The 23920-nt window shown below is 41.4% G+C and overlaps 1 protein-coding gene across 2 annotated transcripts in view; it reads left to right on the top strand.

Moving 5' to 3' along the window:
* The window catches only part of LOC148039645 (ABC transporter B family member 19-like), a 58161-nt gene extending 37496 nt beyond the window's left edge, over positions 1-20665 (top strand). For both annotated transcript variants that reach the window (XM_087692287.1, XM_087692297.1), the window contains 7 exons: positions 6672-6931; positions 16276-16592; positions 17010-17236; positions 17605-17981; positions 18183-18616; positions 18883-19115; positions 19212-20665. In XM_087692287.1, the coding sequence (XP_087548413.1) occupies positions 6672-6931; positions 16276-16592; positions 17010-17236; positions 17605-17981; positions 18183-18616; positions 18883-19115; positions 19212-20408 (3045 nt within the window). In that variant the 3' untranslated portion in view covers positions 20409-20665. The remainder of the gene's footprint in view (positions 1-6671; positions 6932-16275; positions 16593-17009; positions 17237-17604; positions 17982-18182; positions 18617-18882; positions 19116-19211) is intronic.
* The last annotated feature ends 3255 nt before the right edge of the window (positions 20666-23920 follow it).

The raw sequence follows: 23920 nt of genomic DNA, 5'->3' as shown, positions 1-23920 counted from the left end.
ATAGTAGGGTCTGTGGGGAGAAACACAATGTATGGCAAACATTGAGAGAAGAAAATTGAAACTCAAAAGAAGAAGATGACAAATGATAAATTGCGGAATCTCATTGAATGAATCAAGTTGATACAATGGAGCAAAGCTGGAAACTATCTTGGTTGATTAGGTGGTAGTATTTGTAGGGAACTTGCATTGTGAGGGTAGCGAAATGCAATCCTTAGGGGCCATCGAAGTCCAAGAAGTAGTAGATCATCAGTAATAGTTGTAAACTTTGGAGGGTGGTAATCAACAAGGTGGCATGTGAGATGTTATAACACAACCATAGAAGGGGTATAGACTACAAAACACAACTTGCATAGGGTAGCAAGTGCTTGTTACAGCCGTCGCTGATGCCAAGAAGGATCAAGACTGCAAAATGCAGCCTTTGAGGTTGATGATGAGTAGAAAACATTGTCGCCAAGTTGATGCCAGGTGGAGGAAATGGTCACTAGGTGGAGATGAAGGTCACCAAGCCTACAGGAGATGGAGGGAAGCTAGACAATGTCACTTGAAGCCAAAGCATAGCATGTGATGGAGAAGATCAAGGTACTTGACAACAAGGGGAAGTAGACCTTGAATTTTTATGTCCTTGTAGGGTGTGAGTAGCAGTGGAAAGGTTGGAGAAAGGCGAGAAGAATGATTGATGAATGAATGAATGTGAGTGAGTGTGTTGAATGAGAGGGGTTAGTGCTGTATTTACAAGCACAGATTGTCTCGAGTGGCGACTTAGTAAGTGGACATCCAATCTTTTTTGGGATCGTTAGTGTGAAACACCTATATTCTTTCTGCTCAAGAGAATATCCAATAAATACACTTTTTTTACTTTGGGATCCAATTTATTGAGAAACTCATAAGGAATATGCACATAAGCAAAACATCCAAATACTTTAAGATGGGATAGATTTGTATTTCTACCCGTAAACTTCTCTTCAGGTATCATACCATGTATAACAATAGTGGGTGTCGTGTTCATAAAATATGTAGTAGTAGCAACTGCTTTAGCCCAATAGTAATGAGGTAAGTTTCTTTTTGATATCAATGCACAAGCCACCTTTGCAATATACTTGTTTTTGTACTTGGTAGATCACAACCTTGACCATGACCACGACCTTGGTCTCTATAGGACCTCTACCTTGGCTAGTAGAGTAAAACACCTGTTCAAACTTATTTTTGCTTTGAGAAAAGAGGAATCTAAGACAAGGTTTTTCTCCTCAAGTATCAGCATAGTTATCAAGCTTGTAAAATCAGGGATATCATTCCTTGTATTCACAAATGACTTGAAGCTCTTGTATTCATCTCCAAGTCCATCGAAGCATGCATGCACAATATTATTATCATTAATTATAACATTGAGAGATCCAATAGCTTACTCAATACTCTTGATCTTCAAGGCATAATCATTAATGGATAGGTTTTCTCTTTTCACTTGGTTCAGCTTTGATTTGAGCTGTAGCTTTTTGGCTTTTGTATGTACTTCGAAAAGCCTTTTAAATTCTTCCATGCAATAGTGGGGATTTCAAAGTCTTGCAAATAGCCCTTTATGCTATCTATAACATCGATTGACACCCAATACATGACGTTACTCTATTTGCACCCAATCTTTCCTAGCCTTGATTTGTTTTGCAGTAGCATTTTGTGCAAGAACTTCAAGGGCTATTACCATGTCTCCTTCAATGTAATTCCAAACACCTTTGTCCTTAAAGAAATTTATCATTTTGAACTTTCATGTAGGATCATTGTTATTATCAAGCTTCTCACTAACAATCTGGTTAAAGTTGTTGGACATTTTGACAAAATAGAAAACCTTGCAAAAAACTGCAATATGCAAGCAAGCTCATAGTAAGTGCACCACAACTAAATACGCAACCTTTTTCGTGGATTGTATAACAATAATTGCAATCTGCAATCTGTATGCATATGTCTTTTGTATTTGCAACCTTGCAAACACTTGAAACCTTATAGATACAAAATCTATAATCTATGTATTTGTAAATGGCGGTGATAGTCTAAATTGTAGTATATCCAAAAACTGCTACTGGGATCACTTGCTGGTCCAAAATGGAGGTCGAAATGTTCTCAGATGTCGAAAATTGCAATGGGTAAGCCTTGAAGGCCTTATTTGTAGCATATACACTATTCTTTTTGCTTACCAATATTCACTGCAATCGGAGATTGCAATTGTGCCAACCTCAGGAGCCTCCTACAACTATAAGCTAAGGCAAATTGAGCAAGGTGGAAGAGCTTCTTACCCGTTGCTTTACTTGGTTACTTTCGTACTTTAACACATTCACCTTAGCTTTCAATGGAGCTCCGTGCAGCCATGGGACGGTTGTAATACCATGAAAGTAGACAAGAGGGGAGAGAGGTGAAGCACCCAAGAGCACACGCATACAAAAGCAATGGAGACTTGAGAACATAGAGAGATAGGGTTGAAATCTTCTTCTTCTTCCACAAAAAAGAACTAAGTTTACAACATGATAAAAGACTAATATGAAAGTATCATGACATATGTACACATAGTCACTAAGTGTGAACCCGTTAGGAAAGGAGAGGTGCTACCACATTGGCAATGTGTTAGGTGCATTTTTTGAAATTTGCAATGAGCATAGTCATAACGTTTGCTATTTCCCAAGGGAGGAGACTTGCAAATGTGTGCTTACAGTGATTCAAATTGGGCTGTTGATCACGATACATGGTAGTCTATTAGTAGACATTGTTTCTTTCTAGGCTAGTCATGCATTTCTTGGCTGAGCATGAAGCAACCTATTGTACCTACCTCATTTTGTGAAGCTAAGTACATGGCAGCTTTCACAATGACAATCGAATGTGTTTACATTGTAGTATACTAGTGGACATTGTTTCTTTCTAGGTTAGTCATGCGTTTCTTGGCTGAGCATGAAGCAACCTATTGTACCTACCTCATCTTGTGAGGGTGAGTACATGGCAACTTTCATAGTGAGAGTCGAATGTGTTTGGTTACGATGTGTGTTAGTTGATCTTCATGTTCATTTGGAGGGAGTGAGGTTTCCGATTCCCCTCGTTAGATTCATGGGCCAGCCAACATACATGTGCCTCGGCATCTTAGAGGTACCACTTCTCTCCTATTCAGTACCATTGGGACTCCACTTTTCAGGGCTATTCAGATTTGATTGAGCCAGGAACATTGATATGAGATGTTCATGGTGAGATTGCCTCTTTACTCTTGAATTTTAGACTCATTTGTTGGTCTAGTTGGAAGCAGTTTATGGCTGCAGGTTTTGAAACAGGGGTAAAGTGGAGGGCATATGAAAATGTTTGCAATTATTTTTTCAAAGATATTCTATTTGATTGTAAAACTGAAAGCTAGGCTCAACCTTGTGTAGATTGTAATGATTTTAGCTTGGACTAGAGGTGAGACTAGAGTCAAAATTAAGTCTCTAATTGCATGTATGCACTACAAAGACCAGCCATGAGACCATTAGGTATTGGATAGTGGGTGGACCAAATGTCAAAGAAGAGTCGGGAGTTGCATCTTGAGAAGTCAAGAGTCATGAGTTGTGTCTGTAGATATCTATCGATTGAGCAGGATGTAAGCAACTGATGCATTCAATCTAATGTATTCTGATGTATTCTAAATGGTACAAAATGCAATGCAATGTTCATGACCAAACTATTCTCAACTTGTCTATGTTCTAATCTATTTCTACTCTTCTTACGCAATGAAGTGATGAACCTTAAGTATGTATTTTTCTGTGTCGGGTTCAAGAATCATAGATTTCTGCATTCTTTAGGTATATCAACCTGATTACACATGGTGACCATGATGATCCTTCCCTCCATCGTGATTTGTATGTGCATGCATTCTCAAGGTCTGGTGTCACCGCTTTACTGTGTGATGCTATCCTTGAGCAATTGTGCATTCAGGAGCTTCTTTAGGAGTAAGGACAGGACGCATGTTTAGATTGATGGTATGATCCTTCTTCAATGTATTGCGAAAGGTGATGGATGAGGAATGGCATATATTGTCTCATCAATGATGGGTGTCTTCCCTATATCTGAACCAACCTTAAAAGTCTCATCAATGATGATTGTCTTCCCTATATCTAAACCAACCTTAAATGGATAGAGTGGATGGAAAATCTTAAGGTTCAAAATATTTATTTACTCTGATTCTTTTCATAGGAGGACAGCAAGTTTGTGTAAATTGTTACACTTATGAGGAAGTAATCAAAATGATTCCGGTCGACAAAGTTGCTATTCTTTGCGGCTCTCTTCACCAAAATTATTGTAAAGAAGGTTACCTTCCTTCCAAATAAAAAATCCTAGACGTTTTTGCTGAACCTCCATCTTATCATACTATCGATATATCAGAAATTTCATGGTAAACAATAGGAAGGCCTCTTGCCTCCTCCTCGTTATCAGTCTCTTCTTTTAACCTCATTCATTAGGCTCTAAGAGTATGGATGATATCTCTCTCAATATGAGAAAATGTCTCAGAAGTAGAGATATCTTGCTGCATTATAGTATCGCTGCATCTTGCTATCTAGATGTACTAAGCAATGATCACTGCCAATGAGCCTGCCTCCCATATTTGATGATGACTTCTGGTCTATTCTATCTGACACATGGGGACAATTGTCTGCTTTGCCTAATATTTGATAGGGTATGTGGTCTCTTGGGTATCCTCATTTTCTTATGCAGGTGTTCCTCACATCACTATCGCTCGCCATGAATACTCTGGAATAACTGAGGGCTCTCCAAAGCTCTTGATCCCTAGGGCAATCCCAGATGCAATGCATTGGAGTCTCCTTGCTTTGTAGTCATCCCACATCTTGTTCAAGCAACTGAGCCTTTGCTAACCAATTGTGCATTGCCAGACTCCTATGTGCCATAAGCTATAGGCAGGGTGGAATCTTCCAAGGCTCGAAACAGTTCTTCATTCTCCTCCACAAATATGCCCAAATGGTTGAAAAATGTTGTCTAGCCCAAAGCTCAGCTTTACAGAAAGAGGGAATGTTTGGAGCTCTATCCCAAAAGGGTCTCCCTTGGTTTGCCCAAAAACTCAATGTCACTGGATAGTAGCAAGCTGAGCGAAGTCAAACCACTTCTAGTCACTGTGAACTATAACCTAACCCTCTGTCTAGTGCAGGCAGAGTACTCTGTCATTTCATGCTGGCTACACACTGCTGGCTCCCCCAGCTGCCTGCTGGATTGTGAAAGCCTTGCCCATTGCTTTGCCCAGCCTTTACAAAACGCAGCTCATGGCCCACTAGTTAAGGTTGCAAGCCTTTGCACCTGTTGGCGGGGGTTCAAACTTTAGTAGCAAGCATACTAACTGTTTTGAAAAAGGATGTGGGTCCTCTAGTGCCTTGGGGGGAGGATATGTACACTGGGAGAGAGATATTTCCTCCCAAATGTCTCTGGCTTCCTAAAAATGTGGCTCAAATGGTGCCTTGATGTGGTATTTCACCCCTTCCCTTTTGAGAAACTGTGCCATCTGGGGCAGTGTGTAACTGGTCTCAACCTCCTCCCTCATGAGTTTTCCATCCTCAACTATGAAATGGAAGGACCTCTGTCTCGCGACATCTCCTTTGGAGAAGAGACCTATCTAAGTCTGAAGTTGGCAATCTGGTCCTCCACTCCTCAGGAACTCCCTTCTGAATAGACTGCATCATCAACTGGCTTCTTCTGGGCTCCTTGTAATCTCTACCTGTATGTCCGAAGAAGGTGGCTCAAGTGAACCACTCCTCTAAATGCCTGCAATCTTCAATGATAATCTACCCACGGAAGGTAAATTGTCTAACCTAATGTGTGCACAGTACCAGATGTGACCTCCTTGTTTATGAGAAGTGGCTGCTTAACATCTCTTCAACTGGATCTCTTTGAGGTAATCCTGAGAAGACTGATCTAACAATGGTAGTGGAAACTCTGAGCTCAAACCTCCTCCCATATGCTTTTAGCATGTCATCTACAAATCAGATGACTCTCTGGGCTTAATCATGTCTCAGGATGATTTTGCATGCTCCCTCTAGAAAGTTTGAGCTTTTAATAACTACAAGTCTCTCTGGGAAGTTCATATAATCTACACAATACAACTGCTCAACACATATCTGCACTAGCTGCCCTTTCATTGTCTAGTTGGAATGGCATGCACAAGTCTAGTCACATTCACATTGTGTGGACTAGTTGCTGTACTTCAAAATGACTACATGCTTTTGCAAAGTTTATGGCCAATGTGTTAGCACAGTATGTGATGGTATCCCATGCATTGGTATAGCCGAGTTTCAATAAGCTATTTTATCTTTTAAGCAACGTTGAATTTTGGGTTTTCAATATTCTTAACCATTTTAACTGTTGTATGCTTCCATGCGATCATGTGAAGTTTGAACAAAGTGTCCAAGTGTTTGATTGCTTTATTTTGATGTGTAGAGGGGGCAAGCTAGTTTAACATATACATGATTCTGTAAAGGGAATCATTAATTATTTCTTTTACTTAGGACTACGTATATTCAGGTTGTAGGAGATAATGGTGTATGTTTTCTTGACTGTGACATAACAGCTTGGTAGCTAGATTGCTATAACTGATTTGGAATGTATGTTGCATTGTGATATATTTCTGGAAAAAACACACATACACAAAAATGTGCACACACATGTAGGTGATTGCTCAAATTCGAACAGTGCATGCCTTTGGGGGTGAGGAGAAAGCTTCAAGAGCATACTCGGAGGCTCTCCGTTACACCAAAAAGCTTTGTATAAGAAGTGGTCTAATGATGGGATTAAGCATTGGATTGCTGTATGCAATGGGAATTTTACCATTTACATTTCTTCTGTGGTATGCTGGAGGTCTAGTGCGTAATGGTACAACCAATGGTGGCCAAGCATTTGCTGCAATTCTTAATGTGATTTCAAGCTCACTGTGAGTATCGAATATCTATTACGTACGCGATCTGTTTTGATTTGATATAATGCAAAGAAGAATTTTCGCAAATGCTACTAGTGCAACAAGTTTTCACAGGAAGCTCTCTTAAGCTCACCCCTGCCATTCAAGTCAGCATGCCTCCCCAGAGTAGCCTCAAACAGAGTCACTCACCTTCTATTCAGTTTATTAGACATTTCATCTCCTTGGCAGGCATACAGGTCTTGTTCTGACAAAAGAAAATCCTTCTACCATAGTAGCATCAGCTGTTTGACAAATGCGTTCAGCATTTGCAAGACTTTTATGGCAGCTAGTATCACTCTCTTTATCGCATGCCTTATGAGAATAGTCATATGGCATTGAGATGTCGGTCCTCTGATTTGAAGAATATTTCTGGTTATAGGTCCATCACACCTTGATCTCAGTTTATTGCATTTACATATTTGTATCATCTTTCAAGACTTGGCAATTGTTGGCTGATGAGGCTTACTATGTATTCTTTATGAACATCCTCAAGGAGAGTAGTGCCCGCCGACTGCTGTCTCCCGTGGTTAGTTCTTGTCGATGACCCCCCCCCAAAAAAGGGAAGAGAAACATGTGTTACCATTGCAGCCTCCTTACCTATCTTGCCTGCCGCCACCTTTGCAACCGCATCACTTGCCTTGCATGCCACTTCTGCTCCCATCTAGATGTAGTGGATGTGAGATGTAGGGCTGGAGCTGCTTTCAAATGAGTGGCCTAGATGCATGATGGACATCAATTGGTAGTTTGGTGTAGAGTTTCCTGGATGTGATTGAGTGGCTGCTAGCCTGGTCCGCTTGATACTAGCAGGTCTTATAGAGGCTCGCTTAAGAGCATTTCTCCTGAGGTGCAGTTAGTGGTTTAGGGTGCATTGGCCTAGTATCTTTGGAGACCAAATCCGCAGCCTGCGTGATCTGTATTGACAGAGTGCAATCATGTATTGATGAGTTGATAGGGCTAGCCTTTCACTTCTACAAACAACTCTTTCAGCAAGAGATAGTTTCAACTTAGGTATTCCACAATAGGGAGTAGGTGTGGGATTTCATCCTGTCCTTAGTGATAGAGGAGATGGGATGCTCACTCCTCTGCCCTTTCGTTGAGCACACAAGATGTTTTGTGCTATTGCATTATTGCAAGTAGAGGATGATGAGGTGATGTTGGAAAGTGGGACTGGTAGTGGAGTTGTTTGAATTGTTGCAGGTGCAAAAATTAACCGTACTAAGTCAATTAGTTTTTTAGAGGCCTCAATTTTAGCACTGATTGGGGCATCCACTTGGGATTCAGGTGCGTGAGCGACAGGCGGGTACCTTGGGTCCTAGGTGGGGCTAGAATCACAGCAGCCCAAGAGTTTGTCCCAGTGCTAGACTCCATTTGATGGAAGCTGACCTACTGGACCATAGCTCGCTTCTCCCTTGTTGGCAGGGCTCTTGTGGCGAATTGGGTCCTATTGGCGATAGCTTGGCATGTAGTGTCATATTGGTGCTTCTCATATGCCGATTAGTCCAAATACCCTATGGTCTGCTGGCTTAGATGAGTCCATGGACTCACATGCTAAGATGGCCTGGTAGACCATCACTTGGGTGTTTTGAGGGGGGATTGCGGATCCTCAATCCAGAGTTCTAGACTCAGTCTGTATTAACAAGCTAGTGAACTGAGGGCTTTCCCTAGGCGGACCAAGGTCTGGAAACTTTTCCCCCACTTGGGTTTTCAGGAATGCAGACCTTGTTTAGGGGGGGAGTGGAGACAATCTATGAGATGGATATTCACTGCATTGACCACATTACCCAGATCATCCTTTCTATGCAGCATGTTACAGGTTTGGCAGAGTTTGCCTTCGAGGAGGAGATCAACAAGCTTCTCTCACAATGTCACAACTGAAGCCATGTGGGCATGCATTTGCATCCTTGCCAAGCTGTCCATCATCATTCCTCATCATGTAAATTTCTGCCCTTGCTGCAAGCTGCCAGTAGTGCCGCCACTGCTGCTGCCATCCGTCCGGTGCTTCCACCCTCTCTTTTGGAGAATCTTTACCTGCTGAATTTCGGTTCTCAGCCCTCCAAATCACCTACACTTGTTGTAGCCAGTGATTCTACATTTTTTGGTTTGATGCTGCTGTCCAGTTTTGTCTTCATCATCTGCAATAGTTTGCCCACTCTCAGATCCTCTCTAGGTGTTGCTTTTTGTTTAGGCCTGCTGCCCTGCTGTCATCATCTCTCTATATCATATTTTCTCTCCATCAGTGATGGTTTTCTGCACTCGGAAAGTGTCTCTAGAGGATGATACTTTTTGACACTCCCTCCCTCTGCTTCCATAAGGGATAGTGACTGTTGGACAATCTCCAGTCCTTGAGCATCCTTTCTTTCTAAATATTCCTATCGCTCATTCATTCTTTTAGAATTTGTTTTCTTCTTCCTTTCCTTTTGCATTCTTGTTTGAGTCCATTGTAATGTAGTTGTGTTTGTACACTCTTGAGCATTTGATCTGCAAACCCTCTCAAAAGAATAGGTATGTGCTTTCTGCTGAAAAATTGGGCCCTATAGATGATAATTGTTCAATGATTGAGGGTACCCACTCCGCACTTAAAATTAAGCCTTCACTTTCCAAGGGTATTCTACCCTCATTGTAATGTCTATGATCTAACACTCAAAACAAACCCTATTTGAGTGAAATGAACGATGATCGCTTCATGGGAAAAAGCTTGAAATATGAAGTTCCTAGCAAGGTGATAGATCTATAATAAGTGATGTCTAATCCGTCTCTAGCACGTGGAAATGAGATGAATTAATCCCTCAAAAAGTGGTTGAGACAGGGAGCTTGATTCCATGATCTTTTGGAAAGATAAAAGAATTCCTTCGGTTGAGACATCTAGCACGATTCCATGATCTTGTAGAAAGATAAAAGAATTCCTTCACTTAGAACCTCCCAATCACTTAAAAGTAAGTCCTCTCCAAGCTATCATCTCCAAGGCACTTGTCATTCGGCAATGCAACTAGATCTTCCACATCCTCCTTTGTGAAATGTCCATAAGAGGTGCTTGCATACCTTTTGTGACTAATTTTTGTGCTTCGCCAAATTGTTTCTCTCAAAGGCTAGAGGTCTACTTCTGGAGCTTATGAGGGTTGTGTAGTAATCCCTTACAACTTGCCCAACCTTGTGTGGGCTCTTTTTGCCCTAAATTTACAAGCTCTCTTGAGCTCCTTTTCCCATTATTTGTAATTCTTAGGCCTTGTAATGCAAAGAAATCTCGGTTAACTTTGTCTTTGTATGCATGTGGAATAACTAAGTATGCTTTAGACAATATTCACTTGTGGCAACCTGTCCAATGTCTTGTGGGCCCTTAACCACAGAACCACAAGCTCTCTTGAACCTCTCTGCTCCTTGTTTGTAATGCTTGGGCCTTGTACTGTAGCGAAATCCCATCCATATGCATCAAAATAATTTAGTGTAGTTAACTACACGAGAAGATATTAAGTCTTCCTTCATGGTCGGTGTGTATTACATCAACAAGACTCATGATCCTGTTGTGCAAGGGGGAAGATGAAATATGCACTGAAAGGGCCTCACATTGAATAAACATGTCTGTTGCTTTGGCGAAAGGCGGCAACAAAAGAAGAGAGTTGAGTGATTGAATAATGAGGTGGAAGATGAGGGGGATGTTTTTCACAAGATTCAGAGCTATCTTCCATTGTTATACTGAAGGTTACATCAGGGAATCTGAATGGAAAGTGAGAGAAGACCCATATAAGTGGCAAGCTTGTAATGCAGTGTTCCATCCAATTGTCTTTTGGTTTTCAAAAGCAACAACTTGAATCAATTAAACAAATTTGTAATTTTTACTAGAGAATACATTCTTTGTTGAGGTCTCTTGGCAGTGAACCTATTTGCACCACCTTGGACACCTCGTCTCCTTTCTTCATAGTGCTGCTGGTGAAGCTTTGGCTACTCTCTTGTCAAGGCAGCCTTCCTCCTTGAGGTCTCATGTTTGAAGAATGTGCTGATCTCTTGTAAGTTATTGTTGAAGTCTCACAATACATGACTGTTTGAAAAGGATATAGCTTCTTGGATTTGAGCTATAAACTGTCAAAGATCATCGTCATCTATTCTACATGCAACTCTATCACGTAACACTCCAAGAGAGCCCTTTGAACCTTTGAAAAAGCAGCTGAATTGAGGATTGATCCAAATGAGTGTAATCAGAATGTTGATGCCTACCTAGAGGCTAGTCTCCTCTATCAAAAAGTCATTCATCATTGTAAAAGTTGTAGCTCCGCTTGCCTTGTCTTTCTTAGAGGGTAGAAAAGAACCTCTAGTTCCATCGAAGTTTGCAATGCATGTTCTTTGATATGAAAAATGAACATCTCCCAGGCTCCCACTCTCCTCCTTGGATTAGATTTGTGCCTTTTTGGTTCTCAAGGACCTCTACCATGTAAAATCTCCCTCCACCATCTAATGGTCAACTCAAGGTAGGGTTTAGGTAGTCGAAAACTCTCTCCTATCCAATTGACATTAAAGGGCATAAATGTGCAGCACTCTGGGGAGCATGTTGTAGTCCTGCATCCTCTACATTCGTTGCTTTGCTGCGTGTGTATATGTCTCCTATGCCAGGAAAGAATTCAACAACGGTAGTGCAAGCTCCAAATGAGAAGTACTTCCCTTTGTAGTGAGGACGATTGGAGGGCGCTGGACCTTCTATTGAGGAAGGTGGTAGTCAAGAGGAGCAGAGATACATTTGACCTTCTATTGAAGAAGATAGTAAAAAATGGGTTTTGCTTTTAAGCTTGAATGGGGATGTAACTCCAAAAATAGAAACTGAAAAACATTTGTTGAAAAAGGCCATGGACATCCAAAGCTCTTGTGGGTTGGTAGGGGAAATCTCCTTAGATTGCTGCAAGCTTCCAAATCGAACGTAGAAATACGCCTAACCGGTATGATTGAAGCAACCATTGTTGAAGAATTGATAAGAACTTCTTGAATGGTGTTTGCACATACTCATAGGCAATTGCCCATCTCAAACTAGAGTTGAGGCCTTGAGCTGGAACTTTGTTTCTAGGGGCGACTCTTAGGGGAGCATTTTCCAAAGAAATAGGGAGGGAGTGTGGTGATTCTACATTGTGGTACCTCGGGGAAGGTGGGGATTGGATATTGTCCTTGACATTTGAGCTGACACCATTGTATTGTTGTGACAGCTCTGATCCTGAAGGCATGTGGAAAATCAAAGAACAAGAAGAGAAAGAGAAGGCGCGGTTAAAGAAGAGTTGGAGCCCATTGGGTAGGGGAGAAGGTAAGGGGTCAAAATTTGAAGTGGAGGGTAAGGAAGAATGAGAAGGGATATGGTGAAGTGCAGGCTGAAGAAGAGGAATGGTGATTGAAGAGAGGAGGCACTAAGAAGTTGGGAGAGAATGGGGAAAGTCTTAGGTTCTTTAAGGGGGAGAGCTAATAGGAAGAATAGTTAGAATAACAGCATAGTTAGGTGTAAAGGCAGCTAGTATTGGTAGGGCACACAAAGGCAGAAATGTAGTTGAGGGAGGGAAGAGTACTGGGTTGCAGGCATACGGAATTGGAGGTCTTATATGTGCACTAGGATCCCTTCAACCAATCCCATGGGTTACACTTCTTGAATATTTGCTATGCTAATGGCAAAAGGGGCGGGTCAAGTAATTGTAAACCCTCATGTTAAGAGTGTTGTTTTAGCCATTAACTCTTGAGCCACCATCCACTATGGCCCCTTTATTAGCATTCCCTTTAATTTTAACCGAAGGTCATGGGCTGCCAGAGTTAGCAATGATAGGAATAACCAACAGTAGGTGACAATTGACACTAGTAGATATTGGGGTTCTAATTGTGTTCGATTCGGACCCTTGACTTGATCGAGAATATTCTGCACATATTCTTGAACTCTACTCAGAATGCGAGCTTGGGGAAGAGAGAGATATGATGTTGCAAATTTCTTGGAGCAAAGATTCACTTGGTGAATGATCATCAAGGGCCTTTGCCATCCTTGTTGGTGGTGGGGATGGATGATATAACTGCTCTTGAGTTTGTCAAAAGCTTCTTCTCTAAGGTTGTGCCTTCCTACTGTTTTGGTGGCCTAAGTAATAGCCTTCCTTGCAAAAGATAGTAAGCACTTTTCTCTTGCTACAAATTCATTTACCAATGTTGGTAGTTTAGAGTTTCCCGGAGGGACTTTATTAAAATTTCTTGGTGGAAGTTGTGGATTTTCTGAGGAGGAAGTGCAAAGGAGTATACGGGGAGATTTCTACGGGATTGGAAGAAATTGAAGGGCCTCTGCTTGTGCTTGTGCTCATGTGAGAACAGTCACCAAGGGAGCGGGCGTGCTAGTGGTAGGGGAGGTGCTTGTGTATTTTTGGTTCTGGGAAAATCTCTAGTATTGTGGTCATGAGAACTTGGGCAAAACTAGCATGGAGGTGTTCCTTCTAGGAGGGTGCGTTTACTTTCATAATGTCCGTTTTGTCCATAACTATAGCACAATATGGGGCGGTTAGAGGGATTGTGAGGGGCCCTTGGTCTTGTGGAGGGTGGTACAGGAGAGGCAGCACACGCGGGTGGAAGAATAGTAGTCAGCAAAGGAGGATTTGTGGAGGAGAATAGTAGTCAGCAAAGGAGGATTTGTGGAGGGTGGAAAGGTTGGGTGGGATGCTAAGTAATAAGAATTATTGCCTCGTTGTAAATGAGAAACTTGAGGGGTAAATTGGTGAGAAAGATAGGGGGTGCAAGTGGACTTACATGGGTGAGTGGTTTGAGTCTTTTAAGGTAGCAACATTCATGATCTTCAAGCCCCATCTTGTGACAAAAGCTGCAGAATTTATGCTGAGGGCACTGACTTGTCATGTGCCCTTGTTGTTGACCATGGATACACCAAGGAGCGGTAGCCGTTACGCTAGAAGTAGCTCCACTCTTGAGTTGCTCAATCTCTTTCCTTAAGAGCTCTATCGCATGTTGCTCCTTCATTTGTGTTTTTTCCATTTTCAAGGCCTGTAACTCACATGCTAATTGTGCAATAACATCATTAGAATATTCAATGATAATGATATTCTAATGATAATGGTAAGAACATACCTAATTGTAAGGAGAGGTTGTGTGCATTCTTGATCTTTATTGCCAACTATTGAAATGCACCCAAGCTAGCAATGATGTCCAAGGTTTCACGAATCTTTTGTTGAGTGCTTGGCGGAAGTGCTCTAGTAACCCATTGCCGTACCATGAAGTCTCCAAGGTAAGTCGGAAGGTGTGCTACTAATACTTTTGCTTGTGTGAGGAGATTGGGGATCGTGTCTTATCATTGTACTTTAGTGAGTTAAGCTCTTGGATGATGTGATCCTCTTGATTTCCCGGATGGTAAGCCTTAACGAACTCGTACTTGGGGAATGCTGTACCACTTATCCGCAGTGTCCTCGAGGGTGGAAGGGAATAGTATGAGAAATGCATCCTTCCTATCTATCTTTCTGCTTTGACAGAAGCTACGGAATTGAGGGACATTGTCTTCACGATCTATAGTGATTAGCCCCTTGAAGGTGGGCAGCTTTATATTTATTCTTCCTAGTGCCTTGTGGAGAGGCTCAAGGGCATCAGCCCTTACCTCTGAGTTGCTGCTAGCTCCCGTGCCTGTGCTAGTCACTTTGGACTTATGTTTTGGCATGGGGAAGAGCTTCTTTGAATTTGGTGTCTACTAAACGCTTGAAGAGGAGTTTTAGGAGCGGAAATGGGAGTCACCTCAAGGCATTTGCTGGAGCAATTTGTAGGCATTCACTTTGGACTTCCAATGATTAGCAAATTGCAGAGCCATGTCCCATCGTGATTGCCAAATTGTAGGTGTGGTTGTCATGTGACAGTGCGTATACGAGATGCTTTTTGGGGGGGGGGGGGGATTCCCTAGATTAGTATAATTCATATGCCTCCGAATTCCTTGACATTGCTTGTTAATGCAAAGAGAACCACGAAAGAAGCTCTAGCGAAGAGGTAAGAGCAGTCTAGGAGGGAAAGGGAGTCTGGAGGGAAGAGGAAAATGCTGCAGAGGAGTTAGACAGAGAAGTCAAGATGGAAGAAGTTTGAAGACAGAGATGTGTAGGGAAGGGGTGAAATTTGGAGGCAGAAAAAATTGGGGAAGATGAAAAGTATAGGGGCAGAGAAGTCTGGAGGCAGAGATGTTTGGGGAAGAGAGAAGTCTGGAGACAGAGAAGTCTGAGAAAGAGAGAAGTCAAACAGAGAAGTCAGGAGTCGAGGAGTCTAGAGAGATAGAGGTCTAAGTTTGTAGAGAAGTACAGAGAAGTAGAGGCAGAGCAGGAAGCTTGGAGGAAAGAGGAGAGAGAGTGAAGTCTGGAGAGAAGAGGGAAGAGAAAGAACTCTAGAGACAGGGGGCTAGATACAGGAAGTCTGGAGGAGAGAGGAGAGAGAGTGAAGTCTGGGGGGAAGGGGGATAGTGAAGAGACAAGAATGAGAAGAGAAAGATAGTGATGCCTGAGGGATGAGAGACAGAAGTACACGGATTTGCAAGAGCACACTCCTATTAGCATTAAATGATTGCTTGATATACTTGTTGCCTCCCCCCTCTTTTTATAGCTGAAGAGGGGAGGGCAAAAGATCTTCATGCAATATCAGTATCTAGGGATGGAGTGGTGGAGGAGGTTTTCTCTAGTTTGTTACCAAAAAACCTCTGGGTCAGGAGCGTGCAGTCTGTGTGTCCAGTTTACCTTCCAAGTCTCTAGATAAAATTCTAGAGGAAAATATCTCTGGTGGCGGGGCAATTCTTGAGGCAGGTCCAAGAAGTCTCCAGAGAAAGTCTAGTCTAGAGAAAAGTCAAAAACTCTCTCTAGACAAAAAAAGTAAGTCACTCGAGTACAGGAGAAGTAACCTACTAAACTACCTTGTACATGATAAAAGAATGTTCCTATGCCATTTACAATATTTACAATGTGAGTACAACTAGAACACTTGCTGCTATATACAAGTGTGAAATAAAACTCAACACTTTTTTTTTTCTTTTTAAATTCTGTACGAAAGAGCTCAAGTGTGGTGTTCCCATGCAGTGTACAAATATTACTGCCTACTCCTTGGTAGCTCATGACATTATTGAAGCTGTTTGATCCTTTTCTCGAAGCTCCTAGAGTCATAGAGGCTTGCATGACTTTAAGTTCTCTCCTTTATTCGTGAAGGTTAAGACCATTCCTTTTCTCAAGTTTCTTAATCATACATTTTTAGGATTTGTTGTTGCTGGTAATCTCAGTTGATTATCTTTAGTATCCGAATATATGGTATGATTTTCTAGATTGTATAACACCATCTGCAATGTTTATTTGATGTAACAGTGCCCTTGGTCAAGCTGCACCTGATGTAATAGCCTTCAGCAAAGGAAAAGCTTCAGGGTACAAAATAATGGAGATGATAAAGAGGAAACCTGCCATTGGGGGTAATGAAGAGGAGGGTATAAGGCTACCCAAGACAGAGGGTCACATTGAGCTTCACGATATACAGTTTAGCTATCCGTCTCGCCCTGATGCCATCATTTTACAGAAATTCTCACTCTTGATTCCAGCTGGAAAGGTGGTTGCAATTGTAGGGAGCAGTGGCTCAGGAAAAAGCACAGTCATTTCTCTTGTTGAACGATTTTATGATCCACTATCAGGTGACAACCAATCATGTTATGAAGAACACTGTTATCAACCATAAAGTTGATGGCCTAATGCTATTGAATTTGTGGGTTCATTTAGATCCTTCTTGGCTTGAGTTTTCCTAACCGTCAATTTTACTTTGTTTAGGTTTGTATGTTTGTGCTGTTTGGCATATATTGTATGAAGTTGTTTAGGATCATTAGATGAAAAATATGGATACAGTCATTTGGCAAATGTGATGAAAGGTTGATCAAAATTAGATAATATAAAATGCTGTTCTGAGGTTCATCACATCAGAAACGAGAAGTCTTTTGGAGTTTTGAATTAGGCAGACAAAGATTGCAATATCTTCAACCATATTGCAACTTGTTTGTAGGTGAGCTTCTTTTATCCAATACTTATACAGCTTACATGTGCCTCTGCAATGCTAGGTGAAGTGCTTTTGGATGGACATAACATAAAGACCTTGCAATTGAAATGGTTAAGGTCACAAATGGGCCTTGTGAACCAAGAGCCAGCTCTTTTCAGTACAACCATACGTGAAAATATTACATATGGATCAGATGGAGATTCATCTATGGATGAAATAGTGACTGCAGCCTCGGTTTCTGGTGTACACGACTTCATTAATGCTTTGCCAGACAGCTATGAAACAGAGGTACTCGTTTTAGTTGAGTGACTTCTAAAGCAACTATATCTACTGCATAAATTTTCATCTGTGTATGTCTTGTCAGTGTCAAAGTATTTTATGTGCTCAATCTCCTTCTAGATGATGACATTTACTTAGCTCAAAGTCTCTGTAAGTTGATGCAGATGAATAGTCCTTCATTTAATGCTGCTATTGTACATGTTTTAAATGTCAAGCTATACTATGTCTCTGTTTCTTCTATTCATTTTCCTTTGTGGTGCACAAATGGAATGTTGATGAATATCACAAGGTCTTTAAACATTTCTATTTCCTGCTGTCTTCCACTGGCCTTATCAATTGTCACTGTGATTTTATCATGCTGATTGGCTCTGTCAAAGGTAGGAGAACAAGGGGTTCAATTGTCAGGAGGGCAAAAACAACGGATAGCGATTGCCCGGGCCATGTTGAGAAACCCAGCCATTCTTCTTTTAGATGAAGCCACAAGTGCCTTGGATGTAGAATCAGAGAAGACTGTTCAGGAAGCGCTTGATCGTGTCATGGTGGAACGGACTACTCTGATTGTAGCTCATCGTTTATCAACCATTCAGAAGGCAGATCTGGTTGCTGTTGTTCAAGATGGAAGAGTTTCTGAGGTGGGTTCTCACCTGGAGCTTATGCAAAACCCAGGAGCATATGCCAAACTCATGAAGTTACAGCAGAACATCCATGGAAAGAATGCCCATGGCCAGAGTACTGCAACATCTGGACTTGAAAGGTCAGTAATTTTAAGTGGCAAATAACTAGGTCCTGTTCACAGAAGTTGAGTTGGTAAGTACTGGTGGGGTGTGAACCGGTTTGGTAATCTGCTCTTGCTTAAAAGTTGCAAATCACTTGGTTCGTGCATGAAAATGACTGAAGATTATGTATCTTATTTGGCTTCGATAATGTTGAATGTATACCAATGGCTTGTTTGCAGGCATTCTCCTGGTTCTTTCAGTGGCTCCCTCTCTCTTTCCCAAAGAATCTTTAGCTTCAGCTCAACTGCTGAGTCAACAGTTCCTTCTGTTGAATTGGACCTAAAGATGAAGGGAAATACAGACGCGTGTTCAGGGCCATCAATGAAAAGGGTGATACAGCTGGTTTCTGACAAATGGCGATATGGGCTTCTGGCTGTGATTTGGGCCATTGTTGCTGGATGCCAGTTGCCTCTATTTTCCCTGTTAATCAGTCAAGCTATAGAATATTTCTACTCACCTAGTCCGGCTTACATGAAGAGGGGCCTTTTGAAGGTTTCAGTTCTATGTAGTGGAGTTGCAGCACTTTCTCTGATATCATATAGCTGTCTATTTTACTTTGCTGAACTTGTAGGAGAAAGTATCACTAGACGAATCCGAACAATGATGTTCTCTGGTAATGTTTCTGTGCTAGAAACCCCTAATCGAATCACCTGCTCTTTCAAAATTTTAGAAAATTATGCAAGCAAAGAAAGCAAGATATGTTTAAAACACAAGATTATGAGGTTTTATAGCCTCCTCTTGTAAGTTTTGCACATGCTGTCTAGGTTTGGCTTTCTTTAGGTTGATATTTTGAAGGTTTTGCACATGTTGTGTAGGTTCAGTATTGTTTAGGTCAAGATAAAACGCTTCTGCTCTGACACGCCAATGTATACTCTGCAGCAATTCTTCGAAATGAAGTTGGATGGTTCGACCAGAACAATAGTACCCTTCTGGCTACCCTTTTGTCTGCAGATGCATCTTTGGTCAGAGCTGTAGTTGTTGACCGGATCACATTTTTTCAAAATATAGGGCTGATTGCCACTGCATTTTCCATTGCATTCTGTCTTCAATGGCAGGTAGCTGCTATTACAATCATCACATACCCTGCTATGGTTGCATCTTTTGCAGGGCAGGTACGACATTAATACTTTTCCTGCTGCAATCTGGAGAAATGATTGCTCCCACAAACATTTGGAATAAGTGTCCTTGAGCGTCTTCTTCTTTGGCAGGATAAATTTATGAAAGGCTACGGTGGTGATCTAAGTAAGGCTTATGCTAGAGCCAACATGGTGGCAAGTGAGGCTGTCAGCAATATCCGCACGGTGGCTGCTTTCTGTGCAGAGGGCAAAGTTATGAAGCTATTTTGCAAGGAGCTTGATATCATCCACAAGCATTCCTTTGTGAAAGGACAGATAGGGGGGCTTAGCTTTGGCATGTCTCAGTTTTGCCTGTTCTCTTCGTATGCTCTTACCCTCTGGTATTCATCCACCTTGATAAACAAGGGAAAGGCCAGTTTTGGGGACGTGCTAAAATCTTTCATTGTGTTAATGATCACTGCTTTTGGTGTTGCACGAGCACTGACCCTGGCTCCTGATTTACTGAGGAGCACACAGAGCTTGGAGGCTGTATTTCACATTCTGGATAGAGGCACGGATATTGATCCAGATGATCCCACTGCTGCAGAAGTGGGTCAAGTGAAAGGGGCCATTGAGCTAAGTCATGTGGATTTCGCATACCCAGCAAGACCTGATGTGCAGATCTTCAAAGGCTTTGATCTCAAAATCAGAAGAGGACGAAGCCTGGCTCTAGTGGGGGCCAGCGGCTCAGGGAAGAGCTCTGTGATTGCTCTGATAGCAAGGTTTTATGACCCACAGTGGGGGCGAGTATTGATAGATGGCAGGGACATAAAGCTGCTGAAGCTCAAGGAGCTCAGGCAGCATGTGGGTCTGGTGCAGCAAGAACCGGCACTGTTTAGCACAAGCATCTATGATAACATCTGCTATGGGAAGAAAGATGCAACCGAATCTGAAGTGGAGGAGGCTGCAAGGGCAGCCAATGCTCACAGCTTCATAAGTGGGTTGCCTGACGGTTATAGAACAGAGGTTGGGCAGAGGGGGGTGCAGCTGTCAGGGGGGCAGAAGCAAAGGGTGGCCATTGCTCGGGCTCTGCTCCGGAACCCAGCAATTCTGTTGCTTGATGAGGCCACCAGTGCCCTGGATGCAGAGTCAGAGAAGCTGGTGCAGGGTGCATTGGACAAGCTCATGCAGAACAGAACAACTGTTATGGTTGCCCATCGTCTGAGCACCATCAGGAATGCACATTGTATTGCTGTCCTCCAGAATGGGTCCATCTTAGAACAAGGCTCTCATGATGAGCTCCTTGCAAAGCAGGGGGCCTACCTGGAGCTTCTAAGTTTGTCCTCGTAGCTTTGACTCCACTCATGCACCATGGTCCATACAAGGATAATCTTCACTTCCCATCTATATGATCACAAGAAGTTAACAAAAGGATAATCTCCACAAGCTAAACTCCTATCTACATGATCACACCAGCTTGCTTGTTTCACAAGTGATGGCTCGTTGAGAATGAGTTGCATGGCAGCTTCACTTCAATAGAAGCCATCCTTATAAAGGCTGTATGCTGAAGTAGATCTACTAATTAATGGCAAATGCACTATTTTATTTACTCATAGACTCTACTTTTTCAGTATAAATTCTTGCACACTCCTATAATGTTATGCATAAAGGACCTTGCTTACGAGGTAAAGCCAAAAAGGTATGCAGAAAACCACGTATGAAGCCCACTAGGCTAAAAGTAGAAAGTAACTTCATAAAGGAGGCTGAACTGAAGCAGACACCACCGCTAATTCTCATCCATGGACCTGCTACTTCTCAAAGAACAAGACCAGCTGAGCCGTGGCATTTACGTGTTGTAGTAACAACCCTTGTACCCAGCCAATTGAACCATGGATGCTTTCTTGAATGATGTATACTCCAGATATGCTAAAGGGCAGCAGTCCAGCACAAAAATGGGAAAACAAACATGTCTTTTGGCTGCAAACTAGCAATTGGTGGCAACGTCCCAAAGAGCAAAGAATGGATATGGTGGTGCGTTGACCTGCCTCAAATGAAAAGATAAGTGGGAGGAGGTTTGTAGAAGATATATATCTACCGTTGGATATGTTGTGGTGTTCGGAGCACATCACCTATTGGGTGGGTATCTTTGACTCGGAAATAACTGGTCGTGCTATTTAGCTTTTACTATTCCTATGCAATCATAACTTATTTGCTTTCTTAGTCGCCCATCCCTTATCTTCCACCATTTTGTGATAAATTTTAGATAGGCAAGTTCCTTAGAAATCCTTAAGCCTCACTAAATCCCACTTTAGCCTATCTTGCAAGCTAGTCCGAATCCACCAGTATGCCCTAGGGACTTGAAAAAATGGCAAATACAATGGAAGGAGGAAACCCTAGATTGGGCAAAGAATCATAGACCTTGCGATCCCCAAGCCCAAATTTGCCTAGTCGAATTCAACAAATGGCATCTTGATGGCTTGATTTGAGTATTATTATTAGAGATTCCAATGTTCTTAATAAAGGCCTTGGTGATGGCAACCCTAGGGTGTTGCTCCACATGCAAAGCATGCGAAATGGCCAACCCTCAAAGCTATTGTATGATATGTAAAACATTTGATAAAGCTGCCATAAGAAACCCAAAATTGGCTTGATCATTGATCATAACCTTGCTTCTTCCACAACATAGTTGTAAAAGTTGCACCAAGGCATCCAAGGGTTTTTATTCTCATGGGAGCAAGCATGAAAAAGGAAGAGATAATGTTGTAATAGCCATTTATCTATCCAAAATTTGCCTTATTTCTTGAGAGACGTGAATGAATATTTGCGAATAATTTACCAAGGAGCTTTTGGCCACAAGAGAGAGTTAAACCAAGAAGATGGTCTTTAGTTGCTAGCTCATTGAAGCAAACAATTGGATAAGAGAGTGGCCTTGCTTGAAAGAGGGAATTTTCATTGAACCCTTACCATTTAATAATATGCATACAATTGATAATGCTAATACTAAAATGAATGGAAGATATTAATTCTCAAAGGAATGGCCAACTAATGTGATGAAAGCAAACCTTTTTAAGGAATATGTAGCAAAACATTATTCACCTCATCCTTAGAAATAACATCATCCAAATGGATTGCCCATTTTAGTGCCACTTAATCATTATTGGCCAAGCTAAACATCTTGATAATTGACAAGGACAAGATCCAAAATAAATTGAGGTGATCCAATAAGAACTAGTAAGTAATATCCTACTCACATCTAGAATCAAGCAAGCCTCAACAACCAATCCCCCTAAGAGCCTTGTAGTTGCACAATTTTGCAAAGATTTCATGTGGTAGACAATTATATCTTGCAACTCATGCACATGGGCTATACATTTATATCTTGATATTGTTGGTTTTGCAAAGAGTGCATCCTATAGAACAACAATTTATTGCGATTGTTTGAGTGATTTTGAGGAATCACTAGCTCGCTTGTAACAAATATTGCAAAAAGTGTAATTCATCCTTGGTGATCGATGCATGATGCACCCCATCCATGTTCTTAAAAGAATTTTGTCGTGAAACATAGGTCCATGCTTGCATACCATCAGAGTACTCACCCAAGGAACAAATGAATCAATTGGTTGATTCACACACTTCAAGAATCAATCATAGTGCAATAAAAAGACTAATTGAAGCACGAGGGTAAGTGCTTGAGCAGTACATTAAAGGCATCAATAGGTGTGATACCGTATTTTGAATATCACATGATAATAATTGATTAAAAAGTAGAAGTTGCCTTTTCACCTAGATGTTCAAAAATGTAGCCTAACAATTATATAAATTGTGTCCAAATATATGAAAGTGTATGAATGGTGAAGAGAACAATAAAGAACATCCATTGTATGCAATGTGATTTGTATTTTTAAGGAATATTTATTCTTAAGAATGGTTTGAATAAGATTTATTATATTAAGGATGGCTTGAATACGATTTATTATATTCGAGTGTATGTTGGTAGACAGTCAAGTAGAATTGCAAGTAGTTCTCTTAGTGAGATGGTAGAGCATTGACTTGATTGAGATAGTGGTCCATCAATACATGTTTGTGGAATAAGGACAAATTTACCATCCACTCATGTAGACTGAAGAACCCCTCTAGCCCTCCATACAATGTGGAAAAGGTAGAGTTCTATGTGGAAGGTAATGTCACTAGGGTTTATGAGATCATTGAAGTGTTGTTATTAACCCTTAAAGTTGTAAATGCAACCATGATTAGAATAGTAGAGCCACAACAATTTTGAATATTGTGGGAAGTCTATTTATGTTTACATGCAGATGTCCAAAAATCCAAAGTGGATTATAAAGAAAACAAGTCCGGTTACAAGAACAAAAGTGATAGAGGGTGCTCAACCCTAAATGAAACCCCCATGTATAAAGTGCATAAAAATAAATAAGGAGCTCATTCTTGTGTATGCATACTTTTAGAGTTCATCTTCTTGATTTGCTTATCTACAAGCTTCTATCCTCCATAGCTTAAGAGTGAGAAAGAGTGAGCTTGAGAGTGTGAGGTGGATTGAGGAACTAGCAAGGGTGAAGCTTCATATTCTTTTCTTATTTCCAACTTTTCTTCCTTTGTCGTTTTCACAACTTTTGTAGCTTGAGAGGCTAAGAGGTTGAGTGAGGGGGAGTGTATGACAGAGATAGAGAGGGATTAGGTGGGAAACAACTCTTCCATATATATATATATATATATATATATATATTCCTTTTCTCTCTTCTTTTTATTATTTTCCTCTATCTTCTTCTCTTGGCTTGGAGTAATGGTAGCTTGTAGTTGGAAGAAGGTGAGGTGGTAGCTTGAAGGACTCCACTTGGGTCATGAGG

Source organism: Lygodium microphyllum, chromosome 2 (assembly GCF_053477565.2).
Source record: "Lygodium microphyllum isolate KBCC chromosome 2, Lygodium_microphyllum_v1.1.10, whole genome shotgun sequence".
NCBI lineage: Eukaryota > Viridiplantae > Streptophyta > Polypodiopsida > Schizaeales > Lygodiaceae > Lygodium > Lygodium microphyllum.
Note: the sequence above shows the minus strand (reverse complement) of the source record. Positions and strands in the feature narration are given on the sequence as shown.